General features: G+C 58.7%; 1 protein-coding gene and 1 long non-coding RNA gene across 2 annotated transcripts in view; one reads left to right on the top strand and one right to left on the bottom strand.

The window, feature by feature from the left end:
- PRRX2 (paired related homeobox 2) overlaps positions 1-7,400 on the top strand; it is a 40,995-nt gene extending 33,595 nt beyond the window's left edge. Inside the window, exons 2-4 of the mRNA XM_043565885.1 lie at positions 4,580-4,767; positions 5,594-5,772; positions 6,934-7,400. Coding sequence (XP_043421820.1) covers positions 4,580-4,767; positions 5,594-5,772; positions 6,934-7,069 — 503 coding nt within the window. The 3' untranslated portion in view covers positions 7,070-7,400. The remainder of the gene's footprint in view (positions 1-4,579; positions 4,768-5,593; positions 5,773-6,933) is intronic.
- A 2,351-nt stretch (positions 7,401-9,751) lies between these two features.
- On the bottom strand, positions 9,752-14,462 carry LOC122474774. The gene is made up of 2 exons (XR_006295008.1): positions 13,586-14,462; positions 9,752-11,096 (listed from the first exon to the last, which is right to left on the bottom strand). It is a non-coding gene; the product is annotated as an uncharacterized LOC122474774 (long non-coding RNA).
- Between the last annotated feature and the right edge of the window lie 2,181 nt (positions 14,463-16,643).

A 16,643-nucleotide genomic window follows, 5' to 3' on the forward strand; every position in this document is an offset into this window, starting at 1 on the left:
CAGTTTTCCGGGAGATTCCAGAGGCTGGGAGTCGCTAACAGATTTGCCCTGGCCACTCCGCTGGAGATCATTCCTCCTCAGCCACGGGGCTGTAGGCCTCTCACGTCTCACCTGAAGAGGTGACACATTTCCCTTCGGGGCTCCGAAGGGCCCCTCTTGGCACCGGAGACCGCTAAGGACAGATTCCAGAGTTCCCGTCTGAGCCCCGACAAGGCAACACCAGGGGTCTTTCAGAGGAAACCTCGTCCCTTCCAGGAGACCTGGGGGGTGGGCCCGAAGCTTTTGCAGGCCCCTCCGGGCCCTCCACCTTCTTTTCTCCAGTCTTCCTCAGACTTTCCCGGCTGTAAATATTTCTGCAGCTTGGAGCTCCTTTGACCAAGGGCCGGTGTTAATTTGTTAAATCCACATCAAGGTCCTGGGGACCCGTTGTTTATTTTTGCGAACGTGTTGGCAGAGATCACATGGGGGGGGGGGGGCGGCGAGGAGAGGGGCTGCTTTTCTGGTCAGAATAAATGCTAATTAATAAAAGTTATTTATTTGGGTTGGAGCTCGCCACGGCCCCGGGGTCAGGCACAAACTGACTATTTGAAGCAAAAACAAACAGAGGGTGTCTCTCAACAGCTTGAGGAAGGCAGAAACGAAGAGGCTGGGTTTATTTGTCTTAGGAAGAATTTGCAGTTAATTCCCTCCAGACTATTTAGACCCTTAAATTACACGGAATAAGAAAAACCATGGGTGCAGGGGAGAGAAGCCAGGACCACTCGATTATCTGGCTGAGAGCGGAGTTTTTAAATGTCTTTGGCCCGCAGTCAGCCAAATAAATGGTACGTGTGAAATAATTTAATGGCAGAAAACTGTGCACAAGTCATTCTTTTTTTTTTTTTTATTGTAATGTAACCGGGGGACGAAGTAATTCGGTTTTAAGGGAGAGGGAGTGTGGGCGGCGGGCCTCCCCCATCTGAATACCTTTCTCTCTCCCCCTAGAGAGAGAGAGGCGGTTTCAGGCTTTCTTTTTCAACCCCAGAGAAAAGCGGGACTTTTACCGAACAAAAGGAAACTTGGGGACTAGCCCGACTTGGAAAGGGGGGGGGGCGGGGCCAGCCGTCGCTGGCCTGAGGCTTAGTGAGTATTTATTTCTTTTCCAAATGCTTCAAAGTCCCAGCGTGGAGCCCCCAGGGGGACACACGCCCACCACAATACATTTCTCAGGCGGTGACTCAGGGACTTAGGGTAACAAATATCCAGCACATCCGCTGGGAAGCAGAGGCCAGCCGGTGGGTTCGAGCCCCGGGTCACCTTCAGGACGATGCTTCAGTCGTCCTCGGCCGCCTCTCAGACTCTCAGTCCCCAGCAGGGACTGCAGACCTGTCTTTCTACTGCGGGCTGGGTCGAGGAGACCCAAGGGCCGCGGAGAAAGACCCTTGGCTTCCTCATAAGCGACAATGCTAAGGGCAGCCGCCATTTATTGAGCAATTACTATGCTCTCGGCACGGAATTAAGCTCTGCTCCTCTTAGGAACTTAATGTGACTCTGGGCACGCTGTTTGCTGTCCCTTCCCGCTTCCAGAGGTGTCGTCTTCCCACAGTCTGGGATGGAGACCCAAGGGCATTTCCGCACTTAGGCCTCCTAGAGCCAGGACTGAGATTGTGACAGACCCCTGCGTCACCTTCCCTGGGAACAAGGCGGGTGAGGGAGGAGAGGCCGAGCCTACAGCCCCGGGGCCGGCCGAGCCTCTGACAAACATGAATTGCAACCCAGAGGTGCAACCTTGGCCTCAGTTTCCCTGTGTGTGAAATGGGGTCACACCTCCCAGGGTAGGGGTTAGGGAGCGGGTGGCCCGCTTGGCACCCCCCGTGGCCCCAAACCGGCTTTGGCTGAGCGGCCCCCGTCGGAGCGGCCTTGCTGTGACCCCGGAGAGAGCGGACCCCAGACTGGCGAGGAGCCCAGCTGGGGCTGGTGTGGCAGGTTGTCGGGGACCTGGCGACAAATGTCTTTGCGTGAGGGTTCCGGCTCCAAGTCACTACTCGGTTTAAACCGGCGGCAAAAGAGCCCAGTCTCTTCCGACGCCCACTTGGCGGGGCAGAAACTGAAGAATGGTTTTCATTTAGACACCCTCCGTTTGGGATTGCTCGGAAACTTCTCGAAAAAGTCTCCTTTTTTGGCCGAAATGCCTCCTGCGTTGGGTGTGTGCCCAATCGGCGTTGCCTGAAGGGGGACGGAAGTCGTCTCTGGGTTGGCTGGCGTTCCAGAAGCTTCTGTCCCCGCTTTCGGGGCTGTTCATCACCCCCCAGTTTTCAGCTCACGGGCCCTCGTTGTTTGGGTTTAGATTTCCTCCCGCTCCAGGGGACAGGGATGCGGGGCAGAGACACGGTCACAGGCACCAGGCATTCTCCTCCACTTTTCCGTTTTCTGGGGGGGGGGGGGGGGGGGGGGGGGGGAGGGGAGAAGGCTGGAGCCAGGCCAGGGGACGCAGTGGCTCCCTTGGGACCCCCGTCCCTCCCCCCGTCCCCGTCGCTCCCCGGCCTGTGTCTCCTGAACGTCCCGCTGAGCCAGGGCCGTGGGCATGGCGCACGAGAAGATTCTTCGCTGTGGGGGCCTGTTCTCGTCCTGAAGGGTATTTGGCGACAGCCCCCGGCCTCCACCCGTTCAATCCCCATGGCACCTCCCGCCCCCGGTCCTCACAATCAAAACTATCTCCAGACACTGTCAGATGTCCCCCCGGAGGCAGAACTGCCCTCAGATGGGAACTTCTGGTCGAAACTCAGCTGTAAGGTCACCTGTGCCCGGGCATTCCCTGAGTCCTGCCTGAGAAGACCCCCCCCCCTTTGCCCCCACGATCATTTACCAGTCCCGTGGACCATTTCAGCCTCAAGTCCAATCAGTGGATTGCCCCAGAGGCAATAAACCCTGCTCACGTGGGATCTGATTTGAAAGCAGGGACCGAGTGGTAGCCATTGCCGGGCCTGGAATGTTCTAGATGCTCAGCAGAGCCAATACCCGGCATTGTGCAGACAACACTGAATGTATGAAGGGAACGTGTCGCCGGGGAAAGCAAAGACACAAGGCGTGGACTGAACTCCCAAAGGCCGACAGTACGTTCTGTTGTCCAAACTGGGCAAAACAGACCTTTGCCTACACCGCTGGTGGGAAGGCTGGTGCGGGAACCTGGCCACATCTAGCGTTTTTTTTGTTTTTTATTGGCCCGGCGATTCCCGCTTCTAGGAATCTATCCCAAACAGGCACTGGCAAAAATAGAAAATCATGTCTTCACGAGCTTATTCATCATGGCACTCTTTCAGTTGAGGAAGATTGGAAACACGCCAGAGGCCCATCCATAGGACCCTGGTGGGATAAACCAGGGGACGGTCCCCCAGCCAAGGGCCTTGGGGCTGGGGAGGGGAATGTGAATGATTTCTGTGCCCTGGATGGAGGGATCCCCGAGATAGGTGCTAAGTGGGGAAGAGGTGAGGTGGGGGGCAGGACGTCGTAGGCGACTTTTTGATAGGAAAAATATTGTACGTATTTTGTTATATTTGCAAAGAGCGATGCTCCAGCAAAAGCAAAAACAGACCTAAAAAAAATAAGTCCCCACGCGTGGAGGGAGGGAGCACGAGAGAAAATAGAGTATGCAAAACAATCCAAATAAAGAGGGCTGTGTTTGCTGAATGCGAGATGGAATGTCTGGAATATTATCAAGTAAAAAACAGGCAAGTTGAAGCACCAATGTGTTCACGGTCTCACGCTTGTAAGTTTTTTAAATGTACGTTTGTAACCTGGTAAAGCGTGGGGAGAGGAGGGTACTTTGTGTCACTTTTTTACCCCCCTCTGGTTTTCGAATCTGTTCCCGCCACCAGCAATGACATTACTTTGTTATTATCATGTACGTTTTTAATAAGAAAATCGGATAGTAAGGAAGGGCTGAACTGGGCAGTGTCGCGGGTGGTGCCGGGGAGCGCGGGAGGGGATCCCACGTGGACCCGGGTGATGCGGCGGGCTCCCTGGAGGAGTGGGCAATGAACTGGGCTCTTGGGGACGAAGAGTCAACAGTTCTGCCCATCGATGCGGCAATAGTGGCTGAATACCCCCCAACCCGTCCTCTCAAAGGACAGGGTGGACCTAAAAGGGAAGAGTTGCTGACCCCGTGCGTTCCCTAAGGTTGTGCTGGGCACCCTTACCTGAGCCGCCCGTTCTGAACCAGAGGCCAGCACAGACCCTTGGTCGGCTCCTCTGCTGGGATTCACCCTCTGGCTCATTTCCACCTCCTGTGGAATCTGACTGCTTTTGTTCACTGTTATATTCCCCGTGGGCCCTAGCACTGCGCCGGTCACACAGTAGCTGCTCAGTTAATACGTGTTGAAGAGTGAACGGATGGATGAAATGAAGGGATGCGTGAAGGAGAGAATTCGAGGGATCTGCTCCCGCTCTCGGGGCTGGACCCTCCATCCATCCGCTGAGGGAGACACACACAAGGAGAGCGCCCAGCGCACGCTGCCGAGCCGGCGGGGGGGATCGGGACCCCCTGGGCACCCCCGGGGGCGGGGCGGGGCTGCACCTGCTGACACTCTCGATCCCTCCGCAGGTGAGTGTCCGAGCCCCGGGCGCGGCGGCGCCGCCAAGCGGAAGAAGAAGCAGCGGCGGAACCGGACCACGTTCAACAGCAGCCAGCTGCAGGCGCTGGAGCGCGTGTTCGAGCGCACGCACTACCCCGACGCCTTTGTGCGCGAGGAGCTGGCGCGGCGCGTCAACCTCAGCGAGGCGCGTGTGCAGGTGAGCGCCGCGCATGCGTGGGCGCCCGCGGGAGCGCGCAGCCCCCTCGCCCTCTGGGGGGCGCAGCTGCTGCGGAGGGGCGGTGATTAAGAGCGGGAGCGTCAGAGGCCCGGAGCACCGAGGTTCGAGGCCAAGCCCTGCCACTTCCCAGCCGTGTGGCCTCGGGCGGGTTACCTAACCTCTCGGGTGCCTCCCTGTAAAATGAGGATCGCGTGGGTCTATTTCCTGGGGTTCTTATGAGAACCAAAGTAGTTGATATATTTGGGAGTTTTAAAAACTTTTTAAATGCTTATTTATTTCTGAGACAGAGAGAGACAGAGCATGAGCGCGGCAGGGGCAGGGAGAGAGGGAGACGCGGAATCCCAAGCAGGCTCCAGGCTCCGAGCCATCAGCCCAGAGCCCGACGCGGGTCTCGAACTCACGGACCGCGAGATCGTGACCTGAGCCGAAGTCCGTCGCTCCCCCGACGGAGCCCCCCGGGCGCCCCTGGTTAATATGTTTGTAAGCGGGCTTGGAGCCGCGCCCGGCGTGGAAGGTTTGGGTGAATAAACGCCGTGTTGCAGTGTTCAGCCCTGCTCTGAGCCAAGTGCGCCTCTCTAGTTGCAGCCTTACCACGGCGAAGTGCTCATTTTTGCATCCCTTTTCTCCAGCACACGCTTACCCAGCAGCCTTAGCATCCCCATCTTCCGGATGAGGAAGCGGAGGCTCCGGGGGGCCACCCGTCCAGAGCTGGTGGCAGAGTGGGCCCGCACCGCCGTCCCAAAGGACTTGGGGTCCCCCCCTTGCGGCCTGCTGCGCCCCGTTCAGCACGCCTTCCCGCCCCCAGGTCTGGTTTCAGAACCGCCGGGCCAAGTTCCGCCGAAACGAGAGGGCCATGCTGGCCAACCGCTCCGCCTCGCTGCTCAAGTCCTACAGCCAGGAGGCCGCCATCGAGCAGCCCGTGGTTCCCCGGCCCGCCACCCTGAGCCCCGATTATCTTTCCTGGACGGCCTCGTCCCCCTACAGGTGAGAGCAGGAACCCCTTCCGGCCGGGAGGGGGAGCAGCCTGGGCGACCCGTGCGGCCTGCCTCGTAGGGCCCGGGGCTCCTTTGAGCATCTCAAGACAGCTGTGCATGGTGCCCAGGCGCCCCTGAAGCCTGGGCCTTCCGTGTGGGGACACGTGTGTGCGCGCGCTCATGAGTGTATGCGCGTGGGTGTTCCACGAGCACGCGTGCGGCTGTGTTTCGCGAGTACGTGTGCGCGTGCGTTTCCGCATCGGTATGTGCACGTGGTTGTGCGTGCGTCTGTGCGTGCAAACACGTGCGCCCAAATGTGCACGCGCGATTGTGCGCGTGACTGTGCATGAAGGTAGGGGCGAGAAGATGAGGCCTGTCTGGAGGGGGCGGGGAAGGACCCATCAGGCCACCCTGAGGAAGTTGAAAACCTGGAGGAAGATTTCCGGGCTGGCAAGAAAGCCCCAGCACCCTGTGTCGATCTCCCTGGGAGGGCAGGGAGGGCTGAGGGCACGGCTCCCCTGTCCCAGGGACCTGGCTGGGGTCCAGAGCCACGTTCTGGGGCAGTTTTGTCCTGGTCAAAGCTGGAAAAAGGCGGCAGGGCAGGAAGGAAGAGGGAAGGGGTGCCAGGGAGTCGTTTTTCTGTGCCCACAACTCCAGGGGGTGACACCTGTCCCTTAGTCTGTGTGAGTCACTCTGCTGGAGCCCTGGTCTTGTGGGAGGCAAGATCCGGCGGGTCGGCTTGTGGGGTCAGAGTCCTCGGGATCCCATGTTGGCCAGCTCTCCTGCCCTGTCCTTACCCGGAGCGGAAGAGCCACCAAGAGGTGGTTTACCGTGTCTCCATCCTGCTGTGCAGGTGCTGGGGGGTGGGGGGGGGCGGGGACGGGACCCAGGACCTGCTCTCCGGAGGCTCCTGATCCCGGGAGGGACGCCTACAGATCCACAGGAGCTGCCTGTGTCCCCGTGCTGTCTGCGGGCATTTCTGACTCCTCCCCAAATTCTGCAGCCCCGGTCATGCCCATCCCGTGGCGGGGAGGGCTTCCCGGGAACGTAAACCGAGGAAGGGAGGCGGGGGGACCAGAGGCTGGGGTCCAGGGCTGGCAGCCAGAAGTGGTCGGCTTCGGGCATCATGTCAGCCACAGCCCCATGTCCTGGTATCTTCCGTCGCCCCTAGCACGGTGCCGCCCTACAGCCCTGGAGGCTCAGGCCCTGCGACCCCGGGAGTCAACATGGCCAACAGCATCGCCAGCCTCCGTCTCAAGGCCAAGGAGTTCAGCCTGCACCACAGCCAGGTGCCCACGGTGAACTGACGGTCGGCCCGCCAGGACCCAGCTGCCCGCCTGGTCTCACAACGGCAGAGAGGGCAGACGTGCAGGAGAGTGCCTTTCTCCTGTCCCCTGTCTCCAGGACAGGGATCTCCGGGCCCTCTCTCCAGTCTGGACTCCCGGGCCCAAGAGGCTGCTGAGATCCCGGGAGCCTGGCTCAGGCCCCCGTCTACAGCCGTGGGAGACTTTGGCCCATGACCTTTGGGGGGGTTTGGGCCAGAGGTGGAGCAGGAACCCCACAAGGACTGCATTTATTTTGTGTATTAAAACCAAAAAGCTTTTGTCTTTAAGAAATAAAAAAAAAATTTTTTTTTAAGCCCCAAAAAGGTTGAGGGAGGGCGGGCGGACGAGGGCAGCAACGTAATTGAGGGATGGCCTTCTGGGGCCCTGCTCTGGCCTGCAGCCGTCGTGGGGACGGCCCTGGGCCATGCTCGGACCAGCAGCCATGGCAGGACCAGATGCCCTCATGTCCCAGCCTTCTTCTGCACGAAGCTCTCCAGCACCCTGCAGAGCCCCGGGGCTGGGGAGTGGGGGAGGAAATCAGAGACCGGCCCTGGACCCCGTGGGCACCCAGGCATCTGGGAGAAAGCCCTGCTGTGTGACACTGGGCGGGATCCCTTCCCTGTCTGGGCAGGGAGTATCCCCTCTGGGCAGGGAGTATCCCCTCTGCCCTATGGTGGGGGGCAGGGTAGGTGACCGTGGATTCCTGGGCTGACCTGACAGTGTGTGAGGCAGGTGCTAGAAATTCAATTCCTCATCTCTGGGGCTTGCAGGATGTATGGGACCTTCCTGGGCATTTGACTGTAGAGCGGCTGAGACAAATGCCCCAGACATGGTGCAGAGTGGAGGTCCCAGGTGGCCCCCCGGGACGGAGGAGTGGTCCCAATAGCCAAGGACACCAGAAGACCTTATCCAAGTCCGCCCGCCTTTTTGCAGACGATAAGGGTCACAGAGGACACATGTGCCACCAGCCAATGACGTCACTTGTAAGGGAGTCTGCTGGAAGCCCGGGCCCCTTCCGCCTGGCCCCTGTACCACTCTTTCTGTGGGGCGCACCCTCCAGGGAAGTTCAGAGTCACTTCTGCTGAGGGGGCCCTCAGTCAGCCCCCAAGTAAGTAGGACAGCGCTCCCCGACCCCCAGAGGGCACGAAGGCGACCAGTCCCTCCTGGCGATGGCCCTCGCGGTGACACGGCGGTCACACCCCATGGGGTAGATCAGCTGACCTCTTGTCCCGTAGTCTGCCCTGCCCGTGCAGCCAAGTGCCCCAAAGCGTCCGTGTTCCCGCCCATCAGCTGCACACCCCTGATGACCCCAAACGGGTCAAAGCCTCAGGGACAATCCTTGTGTCGGGGACGATCCCCATTTGTGTCTTGGGAGGTATGGTAATCATACCTGCGAGTCAGACGAGGACCCCCTCCCCACCCTTCAGCTGGAATTTCGCCATGAAAACGGGGTTCTCGCGCACTGAGCTTCTTGCCTCCTTCGGACGCGCAGACGAGCCCCAGGACGCTCCCCGTGTGACTGCCTTGCGGCTGGACAGTTGGGACTCCGTCCGCAGGAGAGCGTGGGGCACCGTTGAGGGTGAGGGAGGCACGGGCTCCGGCTGAAGGCGTGGGGAGGGGGCGTCCTGCGGATGTCTTGAGGGGGCTCGGGCTCACCCTGACTGCGAGGGCCAGAGCGGGGGAGACACCTGTGCCCTGGACTGGGGTGGGGGTGGGGGAGCGTGTGTTCGCCCAGAGCCGCGTCGTCTTCCTCCGTGTGGCCTCTGCCTCGGGTAAGTGGTTCCTGGGCCTCCATTTGCCACTCGTTCACCGAACAAGCATGACACGCTGTGTGAGGAGAGAGCAGAGAACTGACGCAGGGTCCCTCGGGGCAGAGGCCACACCAGGCCCGGGGAGCCCCAAACTTAGTCTCAGACATCTGGGCAGCCTTCCCGGAAGCGGTGTCCTGCAAGGACAAAGAGTTTGCCGGGCCAAGGCGGGGGTGGGGGTGGGGAGGGGAACGGTGTTTCTAGCTAAGGGAACAGCGTGTGTGAAGGCCCCGGGACGAGCCAAAAGCTGCCTCTCGGGGCCGGCGGGGACAGTTCCCGGGCTGGATCTCCTGATGCAGGATGAAGGTGGAGAGGAGCAGAGGCTGGCTTAAGTGGGGCCCGTGGGGCCAGATGGAGAATTCTGGAGGTCATCCTGGCGGTTTTGGGGAGCCGTGGTGGAGGGACACGCCCCCCGGGGTTCCGGGTGGAGGAGTGGCCCCAGGGCTAAGAGTGGAGGCAGAGTGACCCCTGCGGGGGCCAGGGCAGATGCTGGATGGACAGGAGCCCGGACCGGATGGGGACAGAGCGGGCAGCTCTGGGAGGTGTCCCGGACACAGCAGGGCAGGGGTTAATGGCCAGATGACGGGCTGAGGGGGACAGCCAGGTGGCCAGGATGTGGCTCAGGCACGCGGACGTGCCTGGGAGAAAGAGATTCTGGAAGCAGGGCCTGCCCGGCAGAGGTGTCGGGAAGACGCTGGCCTGCTCTTCTACCCACACGAGAGCTGGGCTGTCCTTCTCCAAGCAGGGAGTGGCGCCCTCCCTCGTGAGGAGCTGACCGTGTCCCCCACCCCCGACCCCAGGAATCTGCACGAGTGAAGGGCCGGCCCGCGGGGTCCAGAGCAGTGCCCTCGCCACCGGATGGAGGCCCAGCGGTTTATTTCTCATCCAAAGGGAGGGTCTCACGAAGCATCGCCAGGTCGGGGCTGCCTGCGGCGGAGATGGGGTCACACTGGGCGGAGGGCTCCGGTCGGGGGGTGGGGGGAAGGCGGGTCCCAACACCACCCGCTGCAGAAAAGGCTGGGGGCCCGTTTCCCACGGAGGCGCTGGCCCTGCCGTTGGGCCACCAGGATTTCGGTGTCACTTCCTCCCAAGCACGCTAGAGAAAACAAACCGTCTTAATCGTTTACATATGCTGCTCCGGGAGCTGAGGAGGGAGGGGAGCACAGCAGCCCCCCCCGTCCCCCGCCCCGTAACAGAAAATCTATTCAAACATTGCTGTCACTTTTGTGGCCCTGATTGCTGGGCTGTGTGGGCAGCCGTCCTGGGATAGAATTTTCCACGAGGATAAGGTACCCCAGGCCCCGTCCCAGGCTGGGAGAACTTGGAACCTTCCTCTCTCGGCCTCCCTCTGCCCCTTTGGCCAAGCACGCTTGGGAGAGGAGATTGCAAGCATCTGCCTCTATTTTTTTTTGTTTGTTTGTTTGAAATAAAGGAAGGTGATTGGGAGAAAGAGAAAAGGCAGCCCGGCTCTCGGAAAACCCCAGACCTGAGAAACAGACCGGTTTGACCTTGGGCAGAGCACTTCTCCGGGCCTCAGTTTCGTCCTCTGTAAAGTGGGAGTAAGAACAGGTCACGATCACAGAAGCCGCGCCCCAGGGTTGTTGGCACAGAGTTACCTTCTATCAACGGGCACTTTGGTGTTTATGGTGACAGCACGCAGAGTGGAGTTTGAGGTCCCGGGGTGCATTGAACACTGTTCCTGCCCGGAGAACCTGGCGCTCACCATTCAGGGCCCCTTCTTTGCCCACACTCTTGGGGAACGCCAGTTGAGGACCAAAGCAAAATGGCATCCCCGCGTCCCACCCCTGTGTCATCCCTCCCTGGAGGGCGCTGTGAGGCCACTGTCGGGCACAGAGCTGGGAGAACCACAGGCCTATTAGGGGGGCCCCTGACCTAGCCTTCTCTTGAAACACAAAGGGAAGAACAAATCCTACATCACCAGCAGGGGTCACAGCGGAAACACTGGCACCAGCCTTCCGGAACGTGTCCCATCTGATGCCATCCCTCAGCCCCACTTTGAGAAAGAATCCAAAAGGGGAATCAAAACCAATGCGTGCTGAGCCGTTTGCCCCACGTTTCATCCCCGCGGTGTAAAAACCCCGAGAAGGCGGGAACCCAAAGGTAAATATTGTAGCTTCCGTTTTATGGGCGGCTTGCAATCCGCTCGTCTGCGTATTTTCTGTGACGTGGCTGATATAACCCTATCGAAAACCAAAAACAAACAGGCCCACGTAATCGTCTCCACTGGCGAAGGAGCTCTTTAAAGATGGAAAATGTGTCGGGGCGCCTGGGTGGCTCAGTCGGTTAAGCGTCTGACTTCAGCTCAGGTCGTGATCTCATAGTTCATGAGTTCGAGCCTCGCATCGGACTCTTTGCTGACAGCTCGGAGCCTGGAGCCTGCTTCGGATTCTGTGTCTCCCTCTCTCTCTCTTTCTCTGCTCCTTCCCTGCTCACATGCTCTCTCTCTTTCAAAAATAAATAAACATTAATGGAAAAGAAAAGACACTGAAAAGAGAGGTGTGCGGTTGGCATCATTCTAGAATGGCTCCGTGATTCTCACCCCCAGGTAACCACAGCTTTGTGAAATCCCCTCTCCTTGAGTGTGGGAGGAAACTCTGACTTGTTTCTAACTGAAAATGAAGGAAGTTAGCAGAGTTCATGAAGGTCCCTAATCAGTTGACTTGACTTAATCAAAAGGGAGAGTGATTATCCTGGGTGGGCCTGACCTAAGCAGGTGAGCCTTCTAAAGAGACTCCGGTCTTCCCTGAAAGAAGGGGCTCAAAGTAGAGAGATGGATGCTCTCTTGCCTGCTGGCCTTATAACCAAACAGCCCTGTTGTGAACTGCCTTTGGGGGCGGCGGCCCCCAGCAGCGGGGGGGGGGGGGGGGGAGCTCAGTCTTAACAGCCGACTGCAAGGAATTCAATTCCCCGTATAACGTGAATGTGCTTTAGAAGGGGACACTGAGTTCCACAAGAGGCCCCAGCCCCAAAGGCCTCTTTGACTGCCGCGAGACCCCTAGCAGAGGACCCAGTTAAGCTGTGCCCCGACTCTTGACCTACAGAAACTGTCGGATCATGAATGGGTGTTGTTTTAAGCCGCTACGTTTGCGGCGACTTGTTACACGGCATAGACAGGAACACAGGGTGGAGATAGAGCTCGGATGTCTACCTTGAGCTGGGCCTCCCTCTGCCCGTGGCACAGGACCCAAGGACCTGGTGCCCAAGGACCCCAGACCCACCACAGAGGCGACCTGGAGCCTTTGCTCGAATTATCTGCCAGGCCACAGGAACAGCCTCCCCTCTCACCTCCTTCCGGGCCCTTCTGTACAAGCTGACCGATTTCTTGCCCTAAAACCCAGCTCCGATCATGTCCCTTCCGTGTCTAAAGCCTCCTGCGGCTCCCAAGGGCTCTCTCAATGATGTTCCATCACCCAGGCCAGGTGTTTGGGGCTCCACCGCCTAGCCTTGCTCTTCCTGTCCAGCCTTAACCCCTCCTTGTCCCCCGCCCCAGACTCTCCAGACAATCCCTCCAGACGGTTCCTTTTCCCTGTCTCGTTCCTTCCTCTGGCTGCTCTCTTATGGCCGTGAAAATGCATTCCAACGAGGGTTACGATGTAGTGTCAACTTTTTTTTTTAAAGAGAGAGAGAGAGAAAGCAGAGAAAGAGGGAGAGAGAGAGAGAGAGAGAGAGAGAGAATCTCAAGCAGTTTCCACACTCAGCACGGAGCCCAATGCGGGGCTCAATCCCACGACCCGGGGCTCACAGCCTGAGCCGAAATTGAGAGTCAGACGCTCAACCGACCGAGCCGCCCAGGCGCCCCTGTAGTGTCACCTTTTTAAAAAAACAAAGTCAAGTTCTAGACAGCCCACAGATACCTCTGCATGTCTGGGGAGCTGCGTGAAGTTTGAAAAAGAATAATTCAATGTCATCATTTTATATTTGGAAATGGAAAGGAGAACCCTGTTATTTTCAAGGTTCGAGCTTTGGAAAGGGAAGCGGCTCAGAATCTCCTTGGCTGGCACAGATACCCTTGTCCCGTGGGTGGCCACACGACAGGCTCTCCAGGGAGCAGAGGTGAAGAAACCTGACATGCCTCACCGTCTCTCTCTCTCTCTCTCTCTTTGGAGAGATATATACACACACACTCATATATAGGTGTATTATTTATACACTGACACATTTACATGTATCTAATATGCACAGATATATTATGCTTATTACATCTCATGTGCATGTTTGTCACATGCATGGTTAAAAAAAAATCTGACAAGTAATAAACCATAATGTGAACGGTGATTTTTCTCAGGGATGCGCGGGATCGTGGGGGGGGTCTCCACTCTTTATATACACGCTTGTAAATTTCCCCACGCGGGCACTACAACTTGACAAAACTCTTTTTAAAATCCTAGGGTGCCTGGGTGGCGCAGTCGGTGAAGCGTCCGACTTCAGCCAGGTCACAATCTCGCGGTCCGTGAGTTCGAGCCCCGCGTCAGGCTCTGGGCTGATGGCTGTTCATGCTCTGTCTCTCTCTGTCCCCAAAATAAATAAAAAACGTTGAAAAGAAAAAAAAAATTTTTAAATCCCATCCAAACGGGGACTGTTGCTTTGGAGCACAATCTCTATACCGCGAGCCTCAAAAAAAAAAACAACACATGCCTCTCACTGAGCAATTTTACTTCTAGAAACGTACCTTCAAGAAACGGACGTGCACGGAGATTTATGTTCGAAGATGCTCGTGGAAGCAGCGCTAATCCTGACGCGGCCTGGAAAAATTGATTTATCCGACGATAAGGGCCGAGTAAATAAATGATGAGGTTGTCCGGGATGATGAAAAACCAGGGGAATAAAATCCGCGTTCTTGACCATCGAAAGCCCCGGGAGGAAGTGCAAAGGTACCGTTAAGGAAAAACCCCCAGCGGTGACAAAAGAGCCCGTCCCGCGTGTCGCTGCAAGACTGCGGGAGCCCCGAGCCCGGATGCCACCCGGGTCTGTGACGCGCCAAGAAGCCCTTAACAAAAACTTTGGGTCGTGGAATCCCACACCGGATAAAGGCAATCCTGAAGCCTTATGTTGTGTTGCACGTACACACACAGTCACATTCATTTTACACACTATCTGTTCACTTAACACAAACACCTTAGGAGCCAGGCGCCCTTCCGAGGCCTGGGGACACGGGCCCAGCAGGAAAACGCCAGAGGCCCACACCCCTGTGCCCCTTGCACCCTACAGGAAGAGACCAACACCGAAGAAAAGAAGAGGCCAGCCTCGCGAGAAGGCAGCGTCCCTCGAGTGGGAGGCGAGGGGAGAGGCAGCGATCTGGTTGGGAAGTGGTCGCGAGGACCCCAGCCCTCATCACAACGGGCACGAACAAGTGTCCCAGAGCCCCCGGGGGGCGACCCAGGACAGCCTCTGTGTGGTGACAGTACGGAAGGTTTTTATTTTCTTCTTCGAGCTTTCCCATGGTTCCCGAACCTTTGACATTGACCACTGGTCACACCTATAATTCACAGTTCGGGGCGCCTGGGTGGCTCACTGGGTGAAGCGTCCGGCTTCGGCTCAGGTCACGATCTCGCGGTCCGTGGGTTCGAGCCCCTCGTCGGGCTCTGTGCTGATGGCTCGGAGCCTGGAGCCTCCTTCCGATTCTGTGTCTCCCTCTCTCTCTCTGCCCCTCCCCTACTCACTCTCTGTCTCTCAAAAAATGAATAAACGTTAAAAAAAATTTTTTTTAATAAGTTAAACAAACAACACCCCCCTTTCAGGTTCCAGTTCAAAGGATACCTCTCCTGGCAAGGTTGATTGGATTCCACCAGCCGGACACATAGCCCCTTTGCTGTGACCCTCCCCCCCCCCCCACCCCTGCCAAGGCCCAGCCCGCTTAGAAGGGGTGGGTCTTTCTTCCCTGGCCAACAGCCTCCTGGGGACACACACACACACACACACACACACACAGAGGCTTCTGTGGGTCCTCTGGGAACCAGGCTCTGCTTCTGCAGGGGGTCCCCAGATCCTGTCCCTGCCTCCAGGACTAAAATCCAGGCTTCTTCGCCTTCTCAATAGTTTCCTGGTTTCTCAGGTCCCTCTCACACCGGGGAAGCTTTTGGAAGCCTCGAGCCAAGAAATCCGTTGGACCAGGGAGCCCCAGGGTTTCCCGGCAGGGGCCTTCACGGGACAGGGGCCCCCAGCCATCACCTGTCTTGAGCTTCCTCCATAGAATGTGTGCACGCCGGAGTGGGGGTATAGCTTCTATGACGTTAGACCACACTGGCAACATTTTGGGGGCAGGGTCCCAACTTGACCCTGGGGTCTCTGTGACACCCCAGCCCGGCTCTGGCCTTTCCTGCTCACTCAGAGCCCAGGAGAAGATGCCCCCAGACACGACACCCCGACCAGGGCCAGCTCAGCTTCCCGGGCCCGGGTGTGCGGCCATGGGGCTCCCAGCCCTCCCCCAACCTGGATTGGGTCTGCCCGGCTGGCAGGAGCACAGAACATCCCTGGGTGTCCTTCTCCCCTGCTCCGGCCAGCTGCCCCTGGACAGCACCCTGGGCTGGCCCCTCCCAGCCCTCCGCTCACACCTGCCTCTCCCCTGCCTCTCCCCTGGGCCCTCCCTCTCTGCTCCGCCCACTGCCTGGCGGTCAACCCTACTTTGCGGGCTTTCTCAGACATCCTTTGAGGACGCAGACCCCAACTCTACCGATCCCCCCTCCAAAGACCCCCAACAAGGCCCCAGAGCCTCAAATGAGCCCCGCTGCTGCTGACTCCTTTGGCCTCATTTTCTGCACACCCCTCCCCTTCCCCTCCCCTCCTCCCACTCCTCCGCCAGCCTTCCCTTCACCCCCTCCCCTCCATGCCCACGCCCCCCCACCCTCCACCGCCCCCTTCCCTCCCCCCCATCTTCCCTCCACCCCCCTCCCCACCACCCCCTGTTTCCTCCGTTTGGATAATCCCCCTAAAACAGATCTGTCTCACCTCTATTCCCAGGTGACTTCTGCCCCCCCCCTCCCGCCGCGGAAGCCTGTCTCCGCAGGGCTCCTAAGGCGCTCCCTGTGCCCCCACTGCCTCATTCCCCCCCCCCATTAGGGTGCCGGCACTCTAGGTGGTCACTGTGCTGTCCTGCTGTCCCCCAGGCCTGGCCCAGCATCTAAGGAGGTTCCACAGAGGTGAATGGCTGGGGGCAAGGCGCAGGGCCTCATCAGGTCCTTGGCTCCACGGGGCCACCCCCTTCATCCAGGTTCACAGGGCTCCCTCCTCACCCGGCTCTGAGCTGTGCCCTCTCAGGCCCTCTTTCTCCAAGAGGGAAAATACACACAAGTGGGGGGAGGGGGGCGCCTGGATGGCTCCGTCGGTTGAGCGTCCAATCCCAGGGTCGTGGGATCGAGCCCCGCGTCGGGCTGAGGCGCAGCCTCCTTAAGATTCTTCCTCTTTCCCTCTGCTCCTCTCCCGCCCTCTCTCTCTCTAAAACACACACACACACACACACACACACCCCTGGCCTTTTACCACACCCCAGCTCGGGGACAGTGGGCAAGCGACCCCTCCCCTCTGAGCCCTACTCCCGCCATCTGAAAACAGAAATGCCTCCCTCCCGGGATCAGTGCAAGGATCGCGTGAAAAAAGATCGTGAAGCCCCGCGCCCAGCCAGCGCTTAGCAAACGGCAGGCTCTCTCGGGCTGCGACGGGGCCCTTCCCTGCTCTGGATGAGCGTTCGGCTCCCTCCGGAGACTAGAGTCTCATCTCACCACCAGAGGGCA

This window comes from Prionailurus bengalensis, chromosome D4 (assembly GCF_016509475.1).
Source record: "Prionailurus bengalensis isolate Pbe53 chromosome D4, Fcat_Pben_1.1_paternal_pri, whole genome shotgun sequence".
NCBI lineage: Eukaryota > Metazoa > Chordata > Mammalia > Carnivora > Felidae > Prionailurus > Prionailurus bengalensis.